The sequence below is a fragment of the Nannospalax galili genome, unplaced genomic scaffold (assembly GCF_000622305.1).
Source record: "Nannospalax galili isolate Female #2095 unplaced genomic scaffold, S.galili_v1.0 scaffold126, whole genome shotgun sequence".
Lineage (NCBI taxonomy): Eukaryota > Metazoa > Chordata > Mammalia > Rodentia > Spalacidae > Nannospalax > Nannospalax galili.
Window position 1 is genome coordinate 2311317 of NW_008355275.1, and position 18255 is coordinate 2329571.

The window sequence follows — 18255 nt, forward strand, 5'->3', positions numbered from 1 at the left end:
GATGCACCTGCCCACATGCAGGCAATACATTCATACACCTAAAATAAAAATAATAAAATATTTTTTAAAATATATAAAAATAAGGGAAAAAATGGAGGAAAGTTTCTTGTGTTAATACCTCAGTTTTCCCACCACACTGAACTCACTTCTTGGGAATTTGTACAAAACAGACCACAGAGTTCGACTAGTGATGACTGGACAGGGTGTTCATGTGTGCGCAGAGGCCCAGTTGGTGTGGCTGGTTCTGATGCCAATTTGTCTTGGGAATGAAAATCACTAGAAAAGGGAGGCAAAGGAGGATGCTCGTGATCCACACGGAGGTGGTAAGGCAGGGCTGATGTGAGGCAATGTAAAGTCACCATGTTCAGGGCAAATTTAGGTCAACTGTGGAGAATTACAAGTTTTTTTTTTCTTCTTCCCACATTGAATCGACAGGTTTAGAGAGGTGGTTCACTTAGTACACACACACACACACACACATACACACAGAGTCAGGAATGAAGAAACAACTACATTTGAGTTCTAGCTCCACTTTGGACCCTTCGAGCTGCCTCTTCTTAGCAGCAGGATGCAGGAATGTGAGTCAAACTCCACTGGTCTCAGGGGCTTGTGGTTAGGCTCTGAGCTATTGGGAAATGTTTTGAGTGCTTCCAGGTGCCACACAGGTGGTGATGGGGCTTCTCACCAGAAAAAGAATGGAGATGGGCATTTGTTGGTGCTCACGCTTCTTGTTTATAAGTGCAAGCCATCTTGCGCAAACAGAAATCCTTTGGTTTTAGTGACAAGATAGAGGACTCATTGGAGTCCATCATAAAAGTCTCATTTCTTTCCTTTTCTGGCATGGGAAGAGTTAACTTCTCTGTCTTCTTTGAAGTCAGGTGTGACCATATGACTATATCCTGGGTAGCTGTACTACCACAGTCACAGCTTGTCACACATTCCTTCATCCTGCTTTGTGGAGGCCTGTGCTGAGATGGATTTTTAATCGTCCTGGGTGCCTTTGTGGCTAAGTGAGCCAGTGCACTCTCTCTGCTCCAATATGGGCCATATAACACCAGCAAAGACCCTTGTGAAGGTCACTGTGACCCCGGGATTGTATGCTACGGCAGCATGTTCTTGTGGCAAGTGTATGGTTTGATTTTCTGCACGTTTGATGCTCTGGTGCCTAGGGCCTTGATCCTGGAGAGCCTGCCTCTAGCAGGGCTAGCAAATTCCTGCAGAGATAACCTCTCCAGGAGCATACCTTTGACGTGCAAACAAACCAATCCAGCACACACACTCTCACCACTTTTATCAAAGGTACAAACCAAACTAATAATCCCTCTCCCTAAAATTATCCTAGAGCCAGATTCTGGGCAACTAGAGCACACCTTTATACTCCCAGAACCCACCACACTACCCAATCCTATGATTCAAACTACCCAATCCTAACCTTATTATGCATGCCTACTTTCCCTGCCTTGACCATTATTTCCTACTAGAATCCCACAAGGGCTTTGGCCTCACCCTTCCTGTCTCTGGAGCAATGTCAGTCTTGCTCCACGTGGCTCTGTATGTCTTTCCTCAGGACAATCATTTCTGTATCTTTGTCTTACCATTCCTGATCAAAATGAATCACTAGAACATTTCTAGAATTGGTGCAGCAAGCAAGGTTGTTTGATAGCAGATGGAGATGGTAAGGAAGCCCCCAGATTGCTCTCAGCTTCCTGTCTGGATCCCAAAGGCAAAAGCCTCTACTTGGAAAAGTATGGGCGGTTATTGGTGAGCTTGTGGTTTGATGGTGTGATTTTGGTTAGTTGCCATACAGTCTCAACCGACAACTATGGAGCTCAAAAAGTTAGGTACTAGGCGGGGTGTGCTGGCACACGCCTTACTCCCAGCACTTGGAAGGCAGAGGCTGGCAGATCCCTGTGAGATGGAGGCCAGCCTGGTGTATTTAGTGAGCTGGGGTTATTTAGTGAGCTGGGGTTATAGGGTGACCCTGTCTCAAAAAGACCAAAAAAAAAAAAATAATAATAATAAATTGCATCGGTAGTGTCTGGGGATTGCACCCAGGGCCATTGATTGGTCATATTTTTCCACATTAGTGGCATGCCCAAAGTCTAGGATTGAGCATCTAGGACTTCGACTAAATCTGTTTCTTGAAAAGATCCCTCTGAGGGGAGGAGAAATGACCACCCTCTTAGTTCCAAGGGGCAAGTCTGCTCTACTGACAGGGTAGCACTGACCGTATGGGCCAAATCTAAGCAACTTAGATGAATGTGCCTGGTGTCTGGGACATTATATGGTCCCACGGATGCTTGATAAATCACTTCCCCTCTTCCTGAGTTTTGCCAAGTCAAAGTTCAGCCAGTTGTTTGCAAAAGGAAAGCTCTACTCAAGGCTCACTCGTGTTGGGGGCCATTCATGGGGTTAGTGTTAAAGGGACCTTATAGGGTTATACTGAGTACAATATTGTATAACTGTATTAATTTAACTGTAAACCTAAACATTTACAGCCAATTTTGAAAGAGATGCATCTTAGCTCTGGAAATTGTTATTGAATATGTCAATGCTATTGTAATGAAATGCTTCTTCTAATTATGTGGTTATTTTTTTTAAAAAGGAAAAAAAAGAAGAGTTGTCTTAGAGTAAGGGTATATTCTATTCCCATGATTTCATGTTAATTTAAAGCTTAATTACATATGTAATAACTATTTCCAAATAAAGTCACATTGATGAATAAACAACAACAAAGAAAGGGATCATCGTATCTCACAAATATTGATTGGGTTGCAAACTTTTCTGTTGTCTACTTGCTGATGTCACTTTTCTAACCTGAGTGATGTATACTCCTAACTTGATGACTAGTGGTTCAAGCTTTTTCATGTAAAAGGGGAGAGGAAAGGAACACATGGTTCTAGGACTCCCCAAAGTCCTGGAGAGGTGATTCTTTCCTAGATGGCTCTGTCTGGAGTGATATGCCTCATTTCTAGAGCTCTGTCAATATCAACTTTTGCATGACAGTCTTCTGTGTCTGCCTGTCTCGCCTTTCTGGGCTAAAACAAATCCTGGGTACATTCTAACACATTCTCACCCACCAGGATAGATGGATACACCAGGAGGAATTGGCTCAACACTCTCATCCTTTCTCAGCCTCTGGGATCTGGATGGGCTGATGCAGGTGGCCTTTGTCTGTGGGGTAAACAGATTCCAGCTCTGACTGTCAGAGCCTGGAGGCAGGAGGCAGTCTCTGCTGATCCTGGCAGGGAAAGGCCAAGGGAAAGACAGACTGGCCCAACTGGAGTCATGCACATCCATAGTACAATCTCTGAGACACACGATTAGGACTGAGGCAGCTGCTCACCTTTGTGGCTGGGTAGGTGGAATGTGTCGGGCAGCCGGGAGCACAGTCACCAAACATCGATGGCTGCCCTTTTGTGGATGGAGTTTGCACATTAACCCTTCCTGTACCTGAGGGAAGGCTGTTAGCATAGAGAAGCTTCATTGTACATAGCACCAGGAAACGACATAATCACTGAAAGAGCTTCCATGGAGATCAATGGTGGAAGCCAGGGGGTCCTTCTGAGCCAACCAGAAGTACAGTACCTATAAATAATCTATCTTTGCTAAGAGCAGGAAATGGAAGCAAGCAGACTGTATAAGGGCAATAAACATCAGCTGGCTTTTCCAGGTATGTATGGCATGTGCTTATACAAGTGTCACTGCACTTGTGACAAATATTTCTGTTCAGCCAGCTCTGACTAAAAGAATATCCAACTGCCAAGATACCTATGCAGCCTTCTGGTTTCATGAGTTACAAATGACCATGGAAGAAGAAGAAGACAGGGATTTGATGAAGACAGGATTCTGCATGTCATGAGAATGGGAATGAATTCGTATCAAGGCTGAATTCAACATGAGCACAGACCAGGGGTTATAAGCCTGAAGTAATGAGCTGAGGCCCATGACTTCTCATGGCATGCAAAATATAAAAGTCTTTTCCTACAGATAGGAACCACAGATCTCAATAGGTATGGCTCCAGAGAATTCAGATCTACCATTTTAAATCAAGCTGCTGCCCTCCAAACACATATTGTTATACCCATAGATTAGTGAATCTCTCTGACCTCATCAGATAAGTTTGTGTAGTACAGGGTGGTTAATGCAGAAACCTACAACTTGTCAAAGTAGAGAGAATAAATGTGGAGTGCTTGGCCACAAATGAGACAGCTATATGACACCCCCTTTCTCCCACGCTCAGAGACCACTGCAGAAGAGCAGGCCCAAAGACTGTAAGAACCAGAGGACAGAGAGGACCCGAGCCAGTGTCTTCTGGATGACAGATGGCTGCACTCACAAGTTCATAGTAGCTGCTGTTGCCTGCACAAGATCAAGTCCTCAGTGAACATCCCAGCATGGAGGGAGGAGTTCAAGAGCCCCCACCCGTAGCTGAAGAACTATCGATAGGTGGTGGTTTAGGGGGTTGGAAGAGTCCATTTCCTTTAAGGGTGTGGCCCCTGATAGGCCCACCACCAAGTTCTAGTGGATGCCTTGATACCCACAAGTATACGGGCAGCACAAACTGGACTTGGTGGGTTATAAAGTAAAACAAAACAAAAGCAAAGATCAGAGGACATGAAGCTGGGAGGAACAGGGAGAATATGATAAAATACCTGGAATGCATGAATGAAATTCTCAAGGAATAAAAATATTTTGTTTTTGCTAAGTGTAGTGGTGCACGCCTTTAATCCCAGCACTTAGGGAGGCAAAGGCAGGTGGATCACTGAGATGGAGGCCAGCCTGGTCTAATAGAGTTCTAGGCCAGCTGGGGCTCCAGGGAGACCCTGTCTCAAAAAACAAAAATTATATATGTATTTTTAAAAATATTTTAATTTTTTATTTTATGTGTATGCGTGTATTGCCTGCATGTAAGTGCACCCATGTAATCACCTGTGTCATGCAATGGAGGACAGAAGAGGTTGTCCGATCCCCTGGAACTGGAGTTACGGACAGTTGTTAGCTGCCATGTGGGCGCTGGGATTCAAATCCAGGTCTTCTGCAAGAACAACCAGTGTTCTTAACTGCTGAGTCATCTCTCCAGCCCCTAAAAATTATATTTTTTAAAGGATCAGGCTGCTTAGCTTCCAGGAGACAGTCAGGCAAAGAGGAACTTGGAGGTTTTGTCTCAGCTCCACAGTATCTCACCAGGTAAGCAGCGGCTAGATTTTTCATCTCTAGTTCAGATTCAGAATTCTACCAAATGGAGCCAGACATAAAACTTTATGGGCCTTGAAGAGTCCTATGCTTCAGAGAGAAAGCTAGAGAAATCTGGACTCAGGTCCTAATGAGGCCATTTACCAGCAGGTAACTAAAGCTCCATGAGCTGGCTTTCTCATTCATAAAGGGCAGATAACCTCAATCAATCTCACACCAACCCAGTTATGGTAGACTTCACAAAATATGCCCAGAGTTTCTACTGTCATTCCCATTAATAGCCAAAGTTAACATTACTGAGCCTTTCCTATTAGTTGTCCCAGTGTTAAGTGCTTTCAGGGATATCATCTAATCTTCACAGTCTTATAAAGAAGGCACAATTATGTGTCTATTTAATTAACAAAGAAAAGCAAGGAGGGGTGGGCAGGAATTGATCCTTAGAGGTCAAGCACTTTACCATCGAGAAGCAGGTGTGACTTCCCAGCCTGGCTACCTGACTCCTGAGTATAAATTCTTCACCAGCAGTCCTTCCAACCTCCTCCCTGCACCACACACACACACACACACACACACACACACACACACACACACGAGAGACTGCCAAAACAAAGTATTCAGCAAAAGGTTACGTGCTGCTGTGTGAGGAAGGAGAAAAGACCTCCAGACATGGAGTCCTATGGCATGTGAGGCACATGACAGATGATCTGGAAAGGCTGAATGTGACTGTTAGCCTTATCTTTTGTTTTACATGAGGGGCAACAGCATGGAGAGTGGGCAGCTCCTACATGTGGCTTCACATCAAACCAAGGGCTGTGAGCTTAGCTGGAAATTAGGAAGTTGGGGCCATCTACCTGAATGAGAGGCAGCAAGGGCTGAAGGCATCAACTGAGGCATCAAAAGAATGATGACCAGAGTCATAAAACTGCTGTTTATTTCCAATTCCTTCCATTTCGTCACCCAGGGGCGACGGAGCTGTGGCCCAACAGGGCTCAGGGGAGGATCTGAAAGGATCATGCTGAGGTGGTTCTGCTCTGGCATCTGCCTGCCTGGCTTCTCTGATGGAGGAGCAGGCGCTGTTGGTATCACTCCCCATTTCCTCCATGTGTTCCAGGGCTGGAAATGAACTCATCAACGTTAATGCTGGAGGTAAACTCATTAGGTAAGCGCCACAGTTTGAGCCTGAGTTTCCCACATCAGCATGCAGAGGCAGCTGATAAAGAACATGCTCCCCCGTCACACTGCCATGGCAGTAATTCAGCCATGCACAGGGGCCTTTCAGAGTTGAAGGCTTCTGCCTGCCAGCTGCAGGGAAAAAAGGAGAGGATGGAGAGAATGGCAAGGGGCTTGGTTGCTTCCTTCCATCCCGCTGTGCCTTCAGGATGACAGCAGGCCCCTCCAACCTGCCATCCTGCCTGCTGTCTGCCGCATGCTGGGACGTGCATCTTTGCTTGCTGGTCAGGAGCTGGTCAGCTCATTTATTGGCCACGGCAGAAAGCTGGTCCCGGATGCGGCCCAGCCCATCTAACATGGTGTCCAGCGTTTCTTTGCTCAGCTCCATGGTCACAGCTGAGACCGAGGGTTTGTCTCCACACAGACTGGGATCTTCTTGGATCTGCAAGAAGAGCAAGGCCCAGAAAGTCAAAGCTGCCCCTCTTCTTCCTTCCCTGTGAATCCTACTCAGGTCCTCTGGCTCCCTGAAGCGAGGCTCTCAGCCGAGTGCTGCAAGGCATGCTAGCCCTTTCATCCTTTAACAGTAGATAACGAAGATGCGCAAGGGCCTGGGTCACCTTCCATCTGCACCAATGCTGTGAGTGCGTTAAGGCTCACCCACCTCTCTGCCACTATCTCAGCACTCAAGTAAGAAAACACTGCCTCTTTATACTCTACAGACTGCACACAGCAACTGGATGCAGGACGAAGATGACAAGTTCTAGTGTACTTATTTGATCTTACAAAAAGGAAATTAGCTTTACTAACATTTTGAAAGGGTGCTGCTACAATCCCTCACTTCTTCATTTTCTACAGATGTTGAATTTCTGGGTATCTGGTGAAGCAGATAGAGCATTATACTATTCTAATTTTAACTACACAAGCCCTATAAAATGAGTATGTCTTTAAAATGTTCCTGAAAAGAACAAGGTGAAGGTAACGAGAGAAGACACATGAGTGGGAGAACGAAGGACTGGCCACAGAAGCTTGATAGGCTGCACTACAAACAGTGACAGCCCAATCCTACTGGACAAGTCACTGGGAGAGGGTACCAGAGCATCCAGCAGGCTATCTGCATGACGGCCCTCTTGTTAAAGAGAGACTACACTCTCAGACATCAGCATATCACTAATAAACACAAGGCTCTGCACCTGCCATTCTGAAACCTCTACTGTCAGTGTGTTTCACCGTGACCATGCTGTGCTAATACGGCCTTACGTGTATACTTTGGGAACAAGCACCACACTTGGAGGATGTTAACTTTTTTTTTTTACTTTGACTACTGGTGTTTTAGATAGCCAGTGTGGGGGGCAACTCCCTACTGTCCCGCTTTCCTTCTGATGAGCATGACAGTGGGCGTACCTTCATCTGGAGAAGACAGGTAGGGACGGCCATGCGGCTGATGCTGTCTGAGGAGGTTTTGATATCCACTCTCCAGTCCAGGTCAACCAGGCGTGGCAGCGAGACTGTGGAGGGGATGGCTTTGGTCAGAGCTTAGGCCACTTGTGTCTCCTAGGCTTTTATTCTATGACAGGTGGCTCTAAGGAATGTATACATATAATATATTTTGTTGTTTTTCAGACAGGGTCTCCCTGTAGCCCTAGCTGGCCTGGAACTTGATATGTAGACCAGGCTGGCCTAGATCTCATAGAGATCTATCTGCCTGCTTGGCTAATACGTGTGATCTATAAAGCAAGTCTCAGAAAGAGAAAGACAGGACTCAAGACCCACAAGTTATGTACCTTACATATTGCTCTGTGCCACCTGTCTTTAGCACTGGCTCCCAGTGGGTGGCATCTCCAAACACCCACCCTCCAGATGTTAGGGTAGAATGAGGAATGACACACGGCAGAGATGCAGCCATGACATGAGTCTTAGGAAAACAGCAGCTTCAGTGACCAAGTTAGATAGAGGCTTTGTTTTAAAGATTAAACAGCCTCAGTCTGATTGCAGGCTCTATGCCTGCCTAAACTCAGCCTCTATTTCCTCATCTGGAAGAGGGGAATAAGTCAGCCTGGCTCACAGGGCTGCTTGAGGATGGAATGTATCAACACAGACAGAGTGCTCCAGCACTGTGATTGGTGTGTAAGGAGACTCTTAAACACTCCTTCATGCAATTGTTCTGAAGAATAATTTTAATTACTCGTCTTTTCTCTTTTTTAAAAATTATATATATTATAAATACATGGCCAGACACATACACATAGCCAGACACAGTCCCCCTCCCCACCCCACAATGTACTGAGGAGCAGAGTAAGGGAAAGAGACAGCTCAGTACTCACTCTGGTTTGCTTGGGCTTCAGCTCTCCAAGTGGATCTGTTTAAGAGGGAAAGACGAGGAAGAATGAGTGGGAGCATGATGGGGCGAGCTTCCAGGTAGTGAAGGGGAGCCTGGGACCTCAGCCTGTGATCCTCAGCGAAGGGCCTCAGAAACCCCTCTCTCCAAAAAGCAGTTTTAAAATTTGTTTTGCAAAGCTCAGTTATGGTAAGGTCTTAAGTGTTAATTTTTATAGCTTAGGTCAAAAAAGAGTAAAAGGCGGGCAAGCCAGAGAGGTGACTCAGCAGGTAAAGGCACTTGCCACTAAGCCTGAGGACCTGAGTTCAATTCCCAGGACTTGCAAGGTAGAAAGACAGAACTAACTTCTGCAAGTTTCCTCTAACTTCCACATGTATTCCCCTCCCTGCACACAAATAATAAATAAATAAATAAATAAATAAATAAATAAAATGTTTAAAAGAATAAAAAGCTAAATGCTTTGTAATCTTGTACTACTGTTCTCAAAGACAAAACAGAACAGGTCATTTACTCTCTCACTGAGGATCTACTATAGAGTACCACATCTTATGTAAAACATCACATAGGCCTGGCAAATGCTACGGCTAAGAGCGTCATAGTGAGCTGCCAAGCAACCAGAATAAAATGTGGTCACGGATGAAAGTTCTCTATAAAAAATAAAGCCATTTCCAGTTCCTGCTTTTAGGACCCTTGCACACTTTCTGCTAATCACTTCTACTTGCACATGGTGGCATATGCCTTTAAGCCCAGCAGCACTCAGAAGGCAGAGGATTGCTGTGTGGGGCTAGTTTGTCTACACAGTGTGTTCCAGGACAGTCAGGGCTACAGTGTGACGTCCTGTCTTAAGGGGAAAAATAAAAAATCCTGTGTTTAATCCTGTTCATCTTAAAAGATACAGAAAATTCATAAAGGAAATAAAAAAATGACCAATAACACATGAAAAAGACGTTCAATATCAGTAACATCAAAGGCTTAAAAGTTGAAATGAAGCACCATTTCCCATTCATAGAATTGAGGAAAGAAATACTAAGAAAAAACAAATCCCTTCAGTGTAGAGGTGGGGAGAAAACCAGGCCTTGTAGAGCATGCCTGTAATCACAGTAGGGAGAACCAAGAGGCTCCAAGTTCAAGGCTAACCTGGGCTACACAGAGACCTAGTTTCAAAAAAAGTAGAATGTTCTTGATAGCTAACTGCACAGCCAATTTGACAATATATGGGAAACCCCGTTTTCAATGTACACATGGCCTTTAACCAAGTAAGGAAATAAACACATAGCTAAGATTCCACTATAAATTTTTCACTGAAGTGACAAACTATCAATATCTTAAATGCCTAACCCTAAGGAATTTTAAAAATACCTAATTCCTCCATGTAATAGAATATATTTTACATTTAACCATTAAAAATGACCCTAAAGGTAAACACTACTGAAGTGTCAGTAATGTTAATACTGTTCACAGAAATAAGAAAGTTATGACATGGTCCTTTTTTGTTAAAAACAAAACCAAAATATAGCCTGTCTGCATATATGGAAAGAGAAACAATAACTAAGCTCTAAAAGGTTTTCAAGCCTGGAGAGGCAGCACTTGCCTGTAATCCCAGGCAGGAGAAACAGAAGTTCAAGGTCATTCTTGTCTACATAGGGAGTTCAAGGCTAGCCTGAGCTATATGAGGCCCTACCTCAAAATAACAAATATACCGAAATTAACGGCTTTCCATTAAAGAATTAATGCTGCTATCTTCTGGATGGTGGGACTACTAGGCTCTTATTTTCTTCTTTTAGTTATCTGTATTCATTTATCAACCATAAACACATAATTATTTCTAGAAGAGGGATTATAAGAAATATAAATGTTGAAAGAACTCTCAAAAACAAGTACTTACATGTGTTCAAGGATGATTTTTGTTAGCAGGTTTTTGAGATTTTGGTGGAAATTCTCTGGAAAGAGAGCCAGAATTGTCTCAGCAGAGGAAAGGTCACGGAATGCCACCAGCCTAGTGAGGCGATGCAGAGCCTGGAGCAGCTGCAGAACAGAGGGCAGGCCTGTAACTGCAGGAGCAGGGGACAGACAACAGGGGCAGGATTGGGGCTCACCCATGAAGGCACACTGCGACAGTCACATGAGTTATAAAAGAGTGGGGGCCTCTGTAGCAGAGGCTGATGTTCCTCATGACTCTGCCACCCCATGAGTTCACCTGTCCCCCTAAAGGCAGATGCAGCTGCCTGACCTAGAAAGCTATCAGCTTGTTAGAAACTCACTACTTATAAGCAAAGAATTAATATGTTCCCTTGCCTTCTCTGAGAGCATTTGACCTTCAGTTAACTTTCTGGTGCTGTTTCCCTGGTAACCTGAGAGAAGTGGGAAGTCAGCTGGGTTACTAGGCAACCCTGCATTGGTCCAATGCCTCTGGACTGAGAGGGCTGTTTAAACACCTGGAAAAAAAGCTGGGTTTCCCTGAGCGGGGCTGGACCTTCCTTGCAAAAACCTGACCCTGTGCTTATTGAGTTGTGAAGGGAGATCCTGGTTCTTCTGGGATGTGAGCTTTGAATCCAGGGTGGTCAGGGTCTCATCGTGGAGTACAAAGAATAATACTTCCTGGCGGTGGTATGACTCCCTCTGTAAAAGAGGAATCTTGAACCCCACCTTGCTATGCATCCTAGTCTTGTAGGGTTTCTTTTTTTTTTTTTTTTTTTTGTGGCACTGCATAGTAAACCCCAGGATTCTGCACAGCAGGTAAGCACTCTTTTGCAGAGCTACACCCTACACATGCCATCTGAAGTCACTTGTAGTGTACAGTTGACTTGGTAATACAATGGTGCTTAGGGACCCAAGCAAATTCTCTGGAGGTGATTGTTTCTTGGTTTTGTGGCCTTTTCTGATGCCACTGGAGGTTGTCTGGCTATAAATGGACACAACTTAGAAATGAAGTTACACTTGCACCAGGGAGAGTGGGGGTCAGTGCCACTGCAGTGACTACCTCATGGACATACTTTTGAATTGGCTTGTCTTTTATTCTGTTTGACTTTCTCCACTCCTTCCTCTGTTCTTTCGAGAATCACCTCCCAAGTCACTGGCTATACTCAGGTCCTTGCTTCAGCATTTACTTCTATGGGCATCCAAATGAATTCTATAATCTTACTTCTATCTATTACTTTTCTATAGCTGATTTCTATGAACAAAGCACTACATCACAAAAATTTTGGCAATTTGGATGAAACAGGGCCATTTGGATAAAGACCCTTCTGTAGTAGAAGCATCTCTTTCCTGACCGATAATGCTGTCACAGAGACCTAACTTAGCATGAGTCGAGTCACCTTGTCTTTCTCTTGACCACCTGATGAGATGAAGTGAGCTGAGCAGAAGACGTCATTGGGGCAGAGGGGCAGGGAGAGAGTATGGTGCACACCGCATCTCTGGGGGAGCCTGATTAGGCCCAGCAGTGGGTACTCTCTAATGCCACTCAGGCCTCGGTGCCTCAGCTGGAAGAACCATGCAAAGCCTGCCCTATGCTCCCCAGCTGACAATTCATCAGCATCTGAAAGTTACATGCTGGGCAAGAAAATCACAAAAGGTTGGCTTTCATCCACATTGTCTAAGTAATAAGTCTGAAAATGGTCAGGAATTCCATTTATATAAGGGTCTTATGTATCATAAGGAAAGGCTCAAAGACAAAATCTTTTACGTTCATTGATTTTTTTTTTTTTCTGGTCTTTTTGAGACAGGGTCTCCCTGTAGCCCCAGCTGTCCTGGAACTCACTATGTAGACCAGGCTGGCCTTGAACTCAGAGATCCGCCTGCCCCTGACTCCCGAGTGCTGGGATTAAAGGTGTGCACCATGACGCCCGCCGATACTTTTAAAAATTATCTGAAGTTTGCCACAATGTCAATGTCTTTGGACATGCAATTGAATGCGAAGTCAAGAAAGAGGTAAAGAAGTGGTAAGGGTCAGTGGCAGAAGGTCGTTTCTGACACACTTACTTGCTCTGCCTCCTTCTGGGTCACAGACAAGCTGGAACATGTAATATCCAAGAGTTTTTTTGAGCCAAGGGCTGAACTGGAAAAGCTTTCTTGACATAGCTGTCTGACAATATCTTTTGAAGAAGCCTATGAGTTCACAGAAAAATAAGCAAAGTCAAGCTCTTGAAAACATATTTGCCATGGTCGTTATATGGCATTTTTGAAAGTTGAGAGTTAAAGATTCATAGAACTCTTCTGGTTGGAGGAAGATGAACTAGATGTACTTTCCCCTCTTCTTCTGCTATGTACAACTAAAAGCCCTGGGCACTTAGAGGAAACAAGCACAACTCTAGTACGCAGAGTGAAGACGGCAGATCTGCTAGGGTGAGACCCAAGGAATGACATGACGGGGAAGTGCTTGGTTTTCTTCTTGCCCCATATATCCCAGACTTTGCCCTGAAGAAGAAGTCAACCTGGAAATGACAACGGATACCTGAGAAAAAGAAACTCCAGTAAATACTTTCTCTGTAGCCAAAGGACCACCAGGGTCAGTCTAATAAGACAGAAAACTTTTAGACAATAACTATTCCAGCCACAAAGAATAATAACAGAAAGAACTGTAAACCTATCCCATTGATGCCAACAAAGGCTAAGTGGAAGCCTAGCTATGGGCAGCAAGATCTGTGTGAGCATATAATGAGGCACCCCACTATCTCTACTATGGTAGAATCCAGTAAGTCAAGAGGAGAGCTCGGTTCTTCATCCCTACCAACCCGTAACAAGCCACATTACCCTATAGTAGTCACAGAGACCACATGAAGGCAGTTTCCACCTTTCCTCAGAAGAATAAGAAGCCCTTGCCTTCAGTCCCAGTGGGGCAAGTGTGGAACCTGGACTTCTACCTCCAAGTGGGAGGAATGAGGTTGTACCCCTTCTCCCTGCCTGAGCAATGCCAGAGAACCCCAGCTAAAGTAAGACTGAAATAACTTATGAGTCCACAGACTCAGAACAGAATATGAATCATGTCTGGGATCTAACAGAAATCATTTATCTAACAGGAACCAGAAAGATTCTCAAGTTGAATGAAAAACAGGTAGTGAGCAGATGCCACGGAAGCTGAGGAAGGAGGATTGCGAGTTCTAGGCCTACACTGTGCAAAGAAAAATGCTAAAATTATCTGACCAAGGTTCTTAAGCAACTAGAATTGTAATGTTTCAATAATTAGGAACATGCTTGAAGGCTGGGAGATGGTTAAAAGTACTTGCTGCTTTTGCAGAGAACCAGGATTCAGTTTCCAACCACCACATGGCAGCTAACAACTGCCCATAATTCCAGATCCAGGGGATCTGATGCCCTCTTCTGGTCTCTGAGGGCATGGTAGGCAAGTGGTGCACTTACATGCAGGCAAAATACTCATACACATAAAATAAAAAAGAACATGTTTTGTTTCTATTTGAAAATCCAGAGACGTCAGGAAACTATTTAATAAACAGCCATGGGGGGGGGCTTTCTGGGAAGGGTGGTAGTATGTGGTGATATAAAGGGGGAAAGGGAATAACAGAATGGGAAGGGTTAAATGGGTAGGGGAATAGGACGGCAGGGCAGAAGAGGGAGTATGGGGAGGGATAACTGACACTCAGACATGTAGAAAAAGCCATATGGAAACCTACTACGATAGAACCTTTTTAGAGTATATACATATACATTATAAAAAGAGATTATCTTTTAACAGGGGGACACTGTCCCTACTAGACACTATAGGCTAGCAAAATAAAAGCCCAATGCCAAGAATGGACCTCCTCTTTTGAAGCTGTTGACCATGGGTCCCTCAGACCCCCAAATACTGGCCATTGCCCTTGCTCTTAGCTACCCACCAGAACTTCACGGTAATACCATATTGCTCAAGACACTACAAACATGAGCTGTAGAATAAACAAGGAGAAATCAAGCTAGTCCTGACTTCAGAGCTTCATCTCTACTTGTTACCATTCACAGTGCTGGAAGGCGCTCTGCATGCTACCTGAAGAGGAATTTAATCCTCAGTGTTACCAAGCTATGAATCCTGTGAGCTACAAAACTGGCCTGGTGAGACAGGCCCACCAGTGCCAATGGTGGCGTGAATATTATGGGGGTAACCAACCACTTTCTAATTGGATTTAAGGTTCACTTCAGTAGGATGGAGCCCATACCTGGCATTGAAATCAGGCCTAGGAATCTGAGGCTAGACAGGTCACAGGTCATAGGGGAGAGCCCAATACTAGTTTTCTGCTAAAAAGATATAGTATTAAGCTGATACAGTATTAAAATGACTTATATCCATAGATTAATGCCTCTCTCAAGTCTCTTCAGAGAAGCTTCCTTACGCAACAGATGGTGATTAACACAGAGAACCAGAACTGCTCAACATGCAAAAAATAAGAGGCTGCAGAGTGCTTATATCTGTAAAAGACACCGTATCAAACTTCTGCCTCCCAAGGCTCAGGAATCACTGCAGGAAAGGGGATGGAAAGACAGTAAGAGCCAGAGGTGGTGGATGACCACAAGGAAACAGAGTTTTCCAGACAGTTGGTTGGTTATTCATATGAACTTGCAACAATGGTGACAGCATGCATTAGTTGATTATCCAGGCTCCAGTGGATGGACCCACACTGAAGGACCATTTGGGAATGCAACTCAGTCTCTGTCATTATATAATGTACCATACATATATATTGTACATTTTATTGGCTGTGGAGTAGTAAGAAGTGCAAATAGGGGATGGAATCTAAATGAAATCAAAATATTTTGCATAGAAATCACAAAAATTAAATAAAAAGGGGGAAATACAAAAAAAAGCATGCTTGAAACAAAAAGGAGCCTTTACAAAAAGGAAGATATTAAGAAAAATAAAATATAAAATGTCAATTTTAGTTTTTAATTCAAAATATTATTTTATTTTTATGTGTATGAGTATATTGCCTGCATGTGTGTAAGTGCAGCCATGTCCCACAGAGGACAGAAGAGGATGCAGATGCCCTGCAGCTGGAGTTAAGGGTGGTTGTTAGCCACCAGGTGGGTGCTGGGAACCAAATCCAAGTCCTCTGCAAGGGCAGTCAGTGTTCTTAACCACTGAGCCATCTCTCCAGCCCCAAAACATTAATTTTAAAACTGAAAAATACCATAGTCAAAACCCAAAATATAAACACTTGGTAGACAAGCTCAGCACAACAAAATGGAAGGGGTAGAGAGAAGTATCAAGATACTGGAAAACAGAACAACAGAAATTACCCAGCCTAGACAACAGAGAGAAAACAGACTGAGACTAGTCAACAGCACCTCAAGAAGCTGTGAGACCAGGACGAGAGACCTAATGCCTGTACCACTGAAGTCCTGGACGGAGGTGAAAGAGCTGAAATGAAAACATTTAAAGAAATAATAGAACATATTATTAAACTTTCCATGTTTAGCTACAGACTTACTAGTACATATTTCAACAACCTGAGCAAATCCTAAATAACATAATTTCAAAATCTCATACCAAGATACATCATGATTAATTTTTTTAAAATGAAAGACAAAAAAAAAATCTTGTAAGCTGTGAGGGAAACCATACCTTAACCTGCCATAAACAATCAGAATGACAACAGCTTTCACACCAGAAATCAGAGAGGCAGGGAAGAAGGGACACAATATTTTTCAGGTACTAAACCCTAGAACCTTCTGCCAGCAAAAATATCCTTCAGGAATAAAGAGGAAATCACTGATAAGAGAAAACAAAGAAAATTCATCATAAGATCTACCACCAAGAATGGCAAAGGTAGGTTCTCTCAACAGAAAAAAAATCATGAAAGTGTAGAGAGCCAGTAACTGAAACTACCTAGGCCACAATCACCTTGACTGCCCCTCCAGCAGCCCTGGCCCATTTTCTCTGCAGTTTCTCAGCATACTGGAGATAATCAAAACCTTTAGAGTGGTACGTGGAGCTCTGCAAGCTGATCGTGGCACCATCAGTACCCACAATATGCCTGACTCCTTTCCTTAGTCCCCTGCCACCTTCTGACTATAGCAGAAGTTCTTTCATAGATTTTCTGAGAATAAGAAGACAGAACTGAGCAAGCAAAGATTAAAAAAAGTTTAAAGACTAAAGCCAAAGTTATGTTGTTTGATATAGCTTTAAATATATATAGAATATTTAAGACAAATGTATTATAACTATACTTCATCCTAACTGATATGACACCAACAGACTGTAATAAACTATAGACATACATTGTAGCTAGAAAAATATATTACAAAAGCTATAATAGAAAGTGCATTTTAGAACCCCAGATAAATCAAAATAGAATTCTGTGTGGTGTATGTGCACTGGGTGAGGGTGTATGCACCAGAAGAGGACACTCTCTACACCTTATTCCTGGAGACAGGGTCTCTCACTGAACCTGGAGCTGGAGTGGCAGCCAGCAAGCCCCAGTGTTCCTCCTGTCTCTGCCTTATACAGTGTTGGGGTTACCAGCACCTGCATGGCCATGCCCAGCTCTTCTAAGTGGTGCTGTGGGTTCAAACTCAGGTTCTCATGCTTGCACAGCAAGCTCTTGCACCCACTGAACCATTCCCCAACCCCCCAAATAGTATTCTATTTAAAATGTTCAAATAAGCCATGAGAAGTCAGAATGTAAAAAAGAAACAAAAATAAAAAAACAGGTTGAAACCCCAAAATAAAACAGCCACTCTCTCCAACCTGCAGGCTTCTCTCTCTGGGTTAAGTCGATTGGGCCCTGCATGCACTGACTCCCCCAGCCTCACTCACCCTCCCATCTCCCCCGCCAGTCTCTCCTCCTAGCCTGTGTCCTGTCCCATTCCTTGTCTTGGTGCCCCAGACACCTGGGGAACCACCACTGCTTCTTCCTGATCCTTTGCATCCACAGCAACTCAGTTATTTCTCAGGTCCCCAGGAGCACTGCTTCTGGGCCTGGCTGGGCCCTCACCTCCCTCTGCTTCCCTGGGCCTGCAGTACCCACAGGCCTGCAGGCTTCTCTCTCTGGGGTAAGTCAATTGGGCCCTCAGGGGCCATGACTCCCCCAGCCTCACTCACCCTCCCATCTCCCTGGGCAGTCTCTCCTCCTAGCCTGGGTCCTGTCCCATTCCTTGTCTTAGTGCCCCCAACACCTGGGGAACCACCACTGCTTCCTGATCCTCTGCATCCAGAGCAACTCAGTTCCTTCTCAGGTCCCCAGGAGGACTGCTTCTGGGCCTGGCCCTGCCCTCAACTCCCTCTGCCTCCCTTACTGGGTCTGCACAACCCATTAGCCTCTTTCCTGGATGCCAGGGCTGACCTTTCCTCTTCCAGGTCCTTTGCATCCAGACCAACCCAGCTCCTCAGTGCAGTCCCCAGGAGCCCTTGGGGCCATCTTCTGCCCCTGTCTTCCTTTGCATCTCTGGGTGGCACAGCCACCAGCTGCCCTAGACCAGCATCTTTCCTGGGCCAGGCTCCCAGGTCAGTCCAACCCCCAAATTCCTGAGGCCAAAATCTATCCTGGAGGGATCCAGACCTTAGGAGAAAGCCTGAGAGCATCTGATCCTCATCTGACTTGGGCCTCTGTGGGAACTCCTGAAGA

General features: G+C 44.5%; 1 protein-coding gene across 2 annotated transcripts in view; it reads right to left on the reverse strand.

The window, feature by feature from the left end:
* Positions 1–6101: 6101 nt before the first annotated feature.
* Commd9 (COMM domain containing 9) overlaps positions 6102–18255 on the reverse strand; it is a 25634-nt gene continuing 13480 nt past the window's right edge. The window contains exons 2-6 of one of the 2 annotated variants that reach the window (XM_008852384.2): positions 12683–12808; positions 10587–10726; positions 8688–8722; positions 7768–7871; positions 6102–6808 (exon numbers count right to left, since the gene is read on the reverse strand). In XM_008852384.2, coding sequence (XP_008850606.1) covers positions 6668–6808; positions 7768–7871; positions 8688–8722; positions 10587–10726; positions 12683–12808 — 546 coding nt within the window. In that variant the 3' untranslated portion in view covers positions 6102–6667. The remainder of the gene's footprint in view (positions 6809–7767; positions 7872–8687; positions 8723–10586; positions 10727–12682; positions 12809–18255) is intronic. The other variant, XM_029555700.1, reaches the window with a different exon arrangement.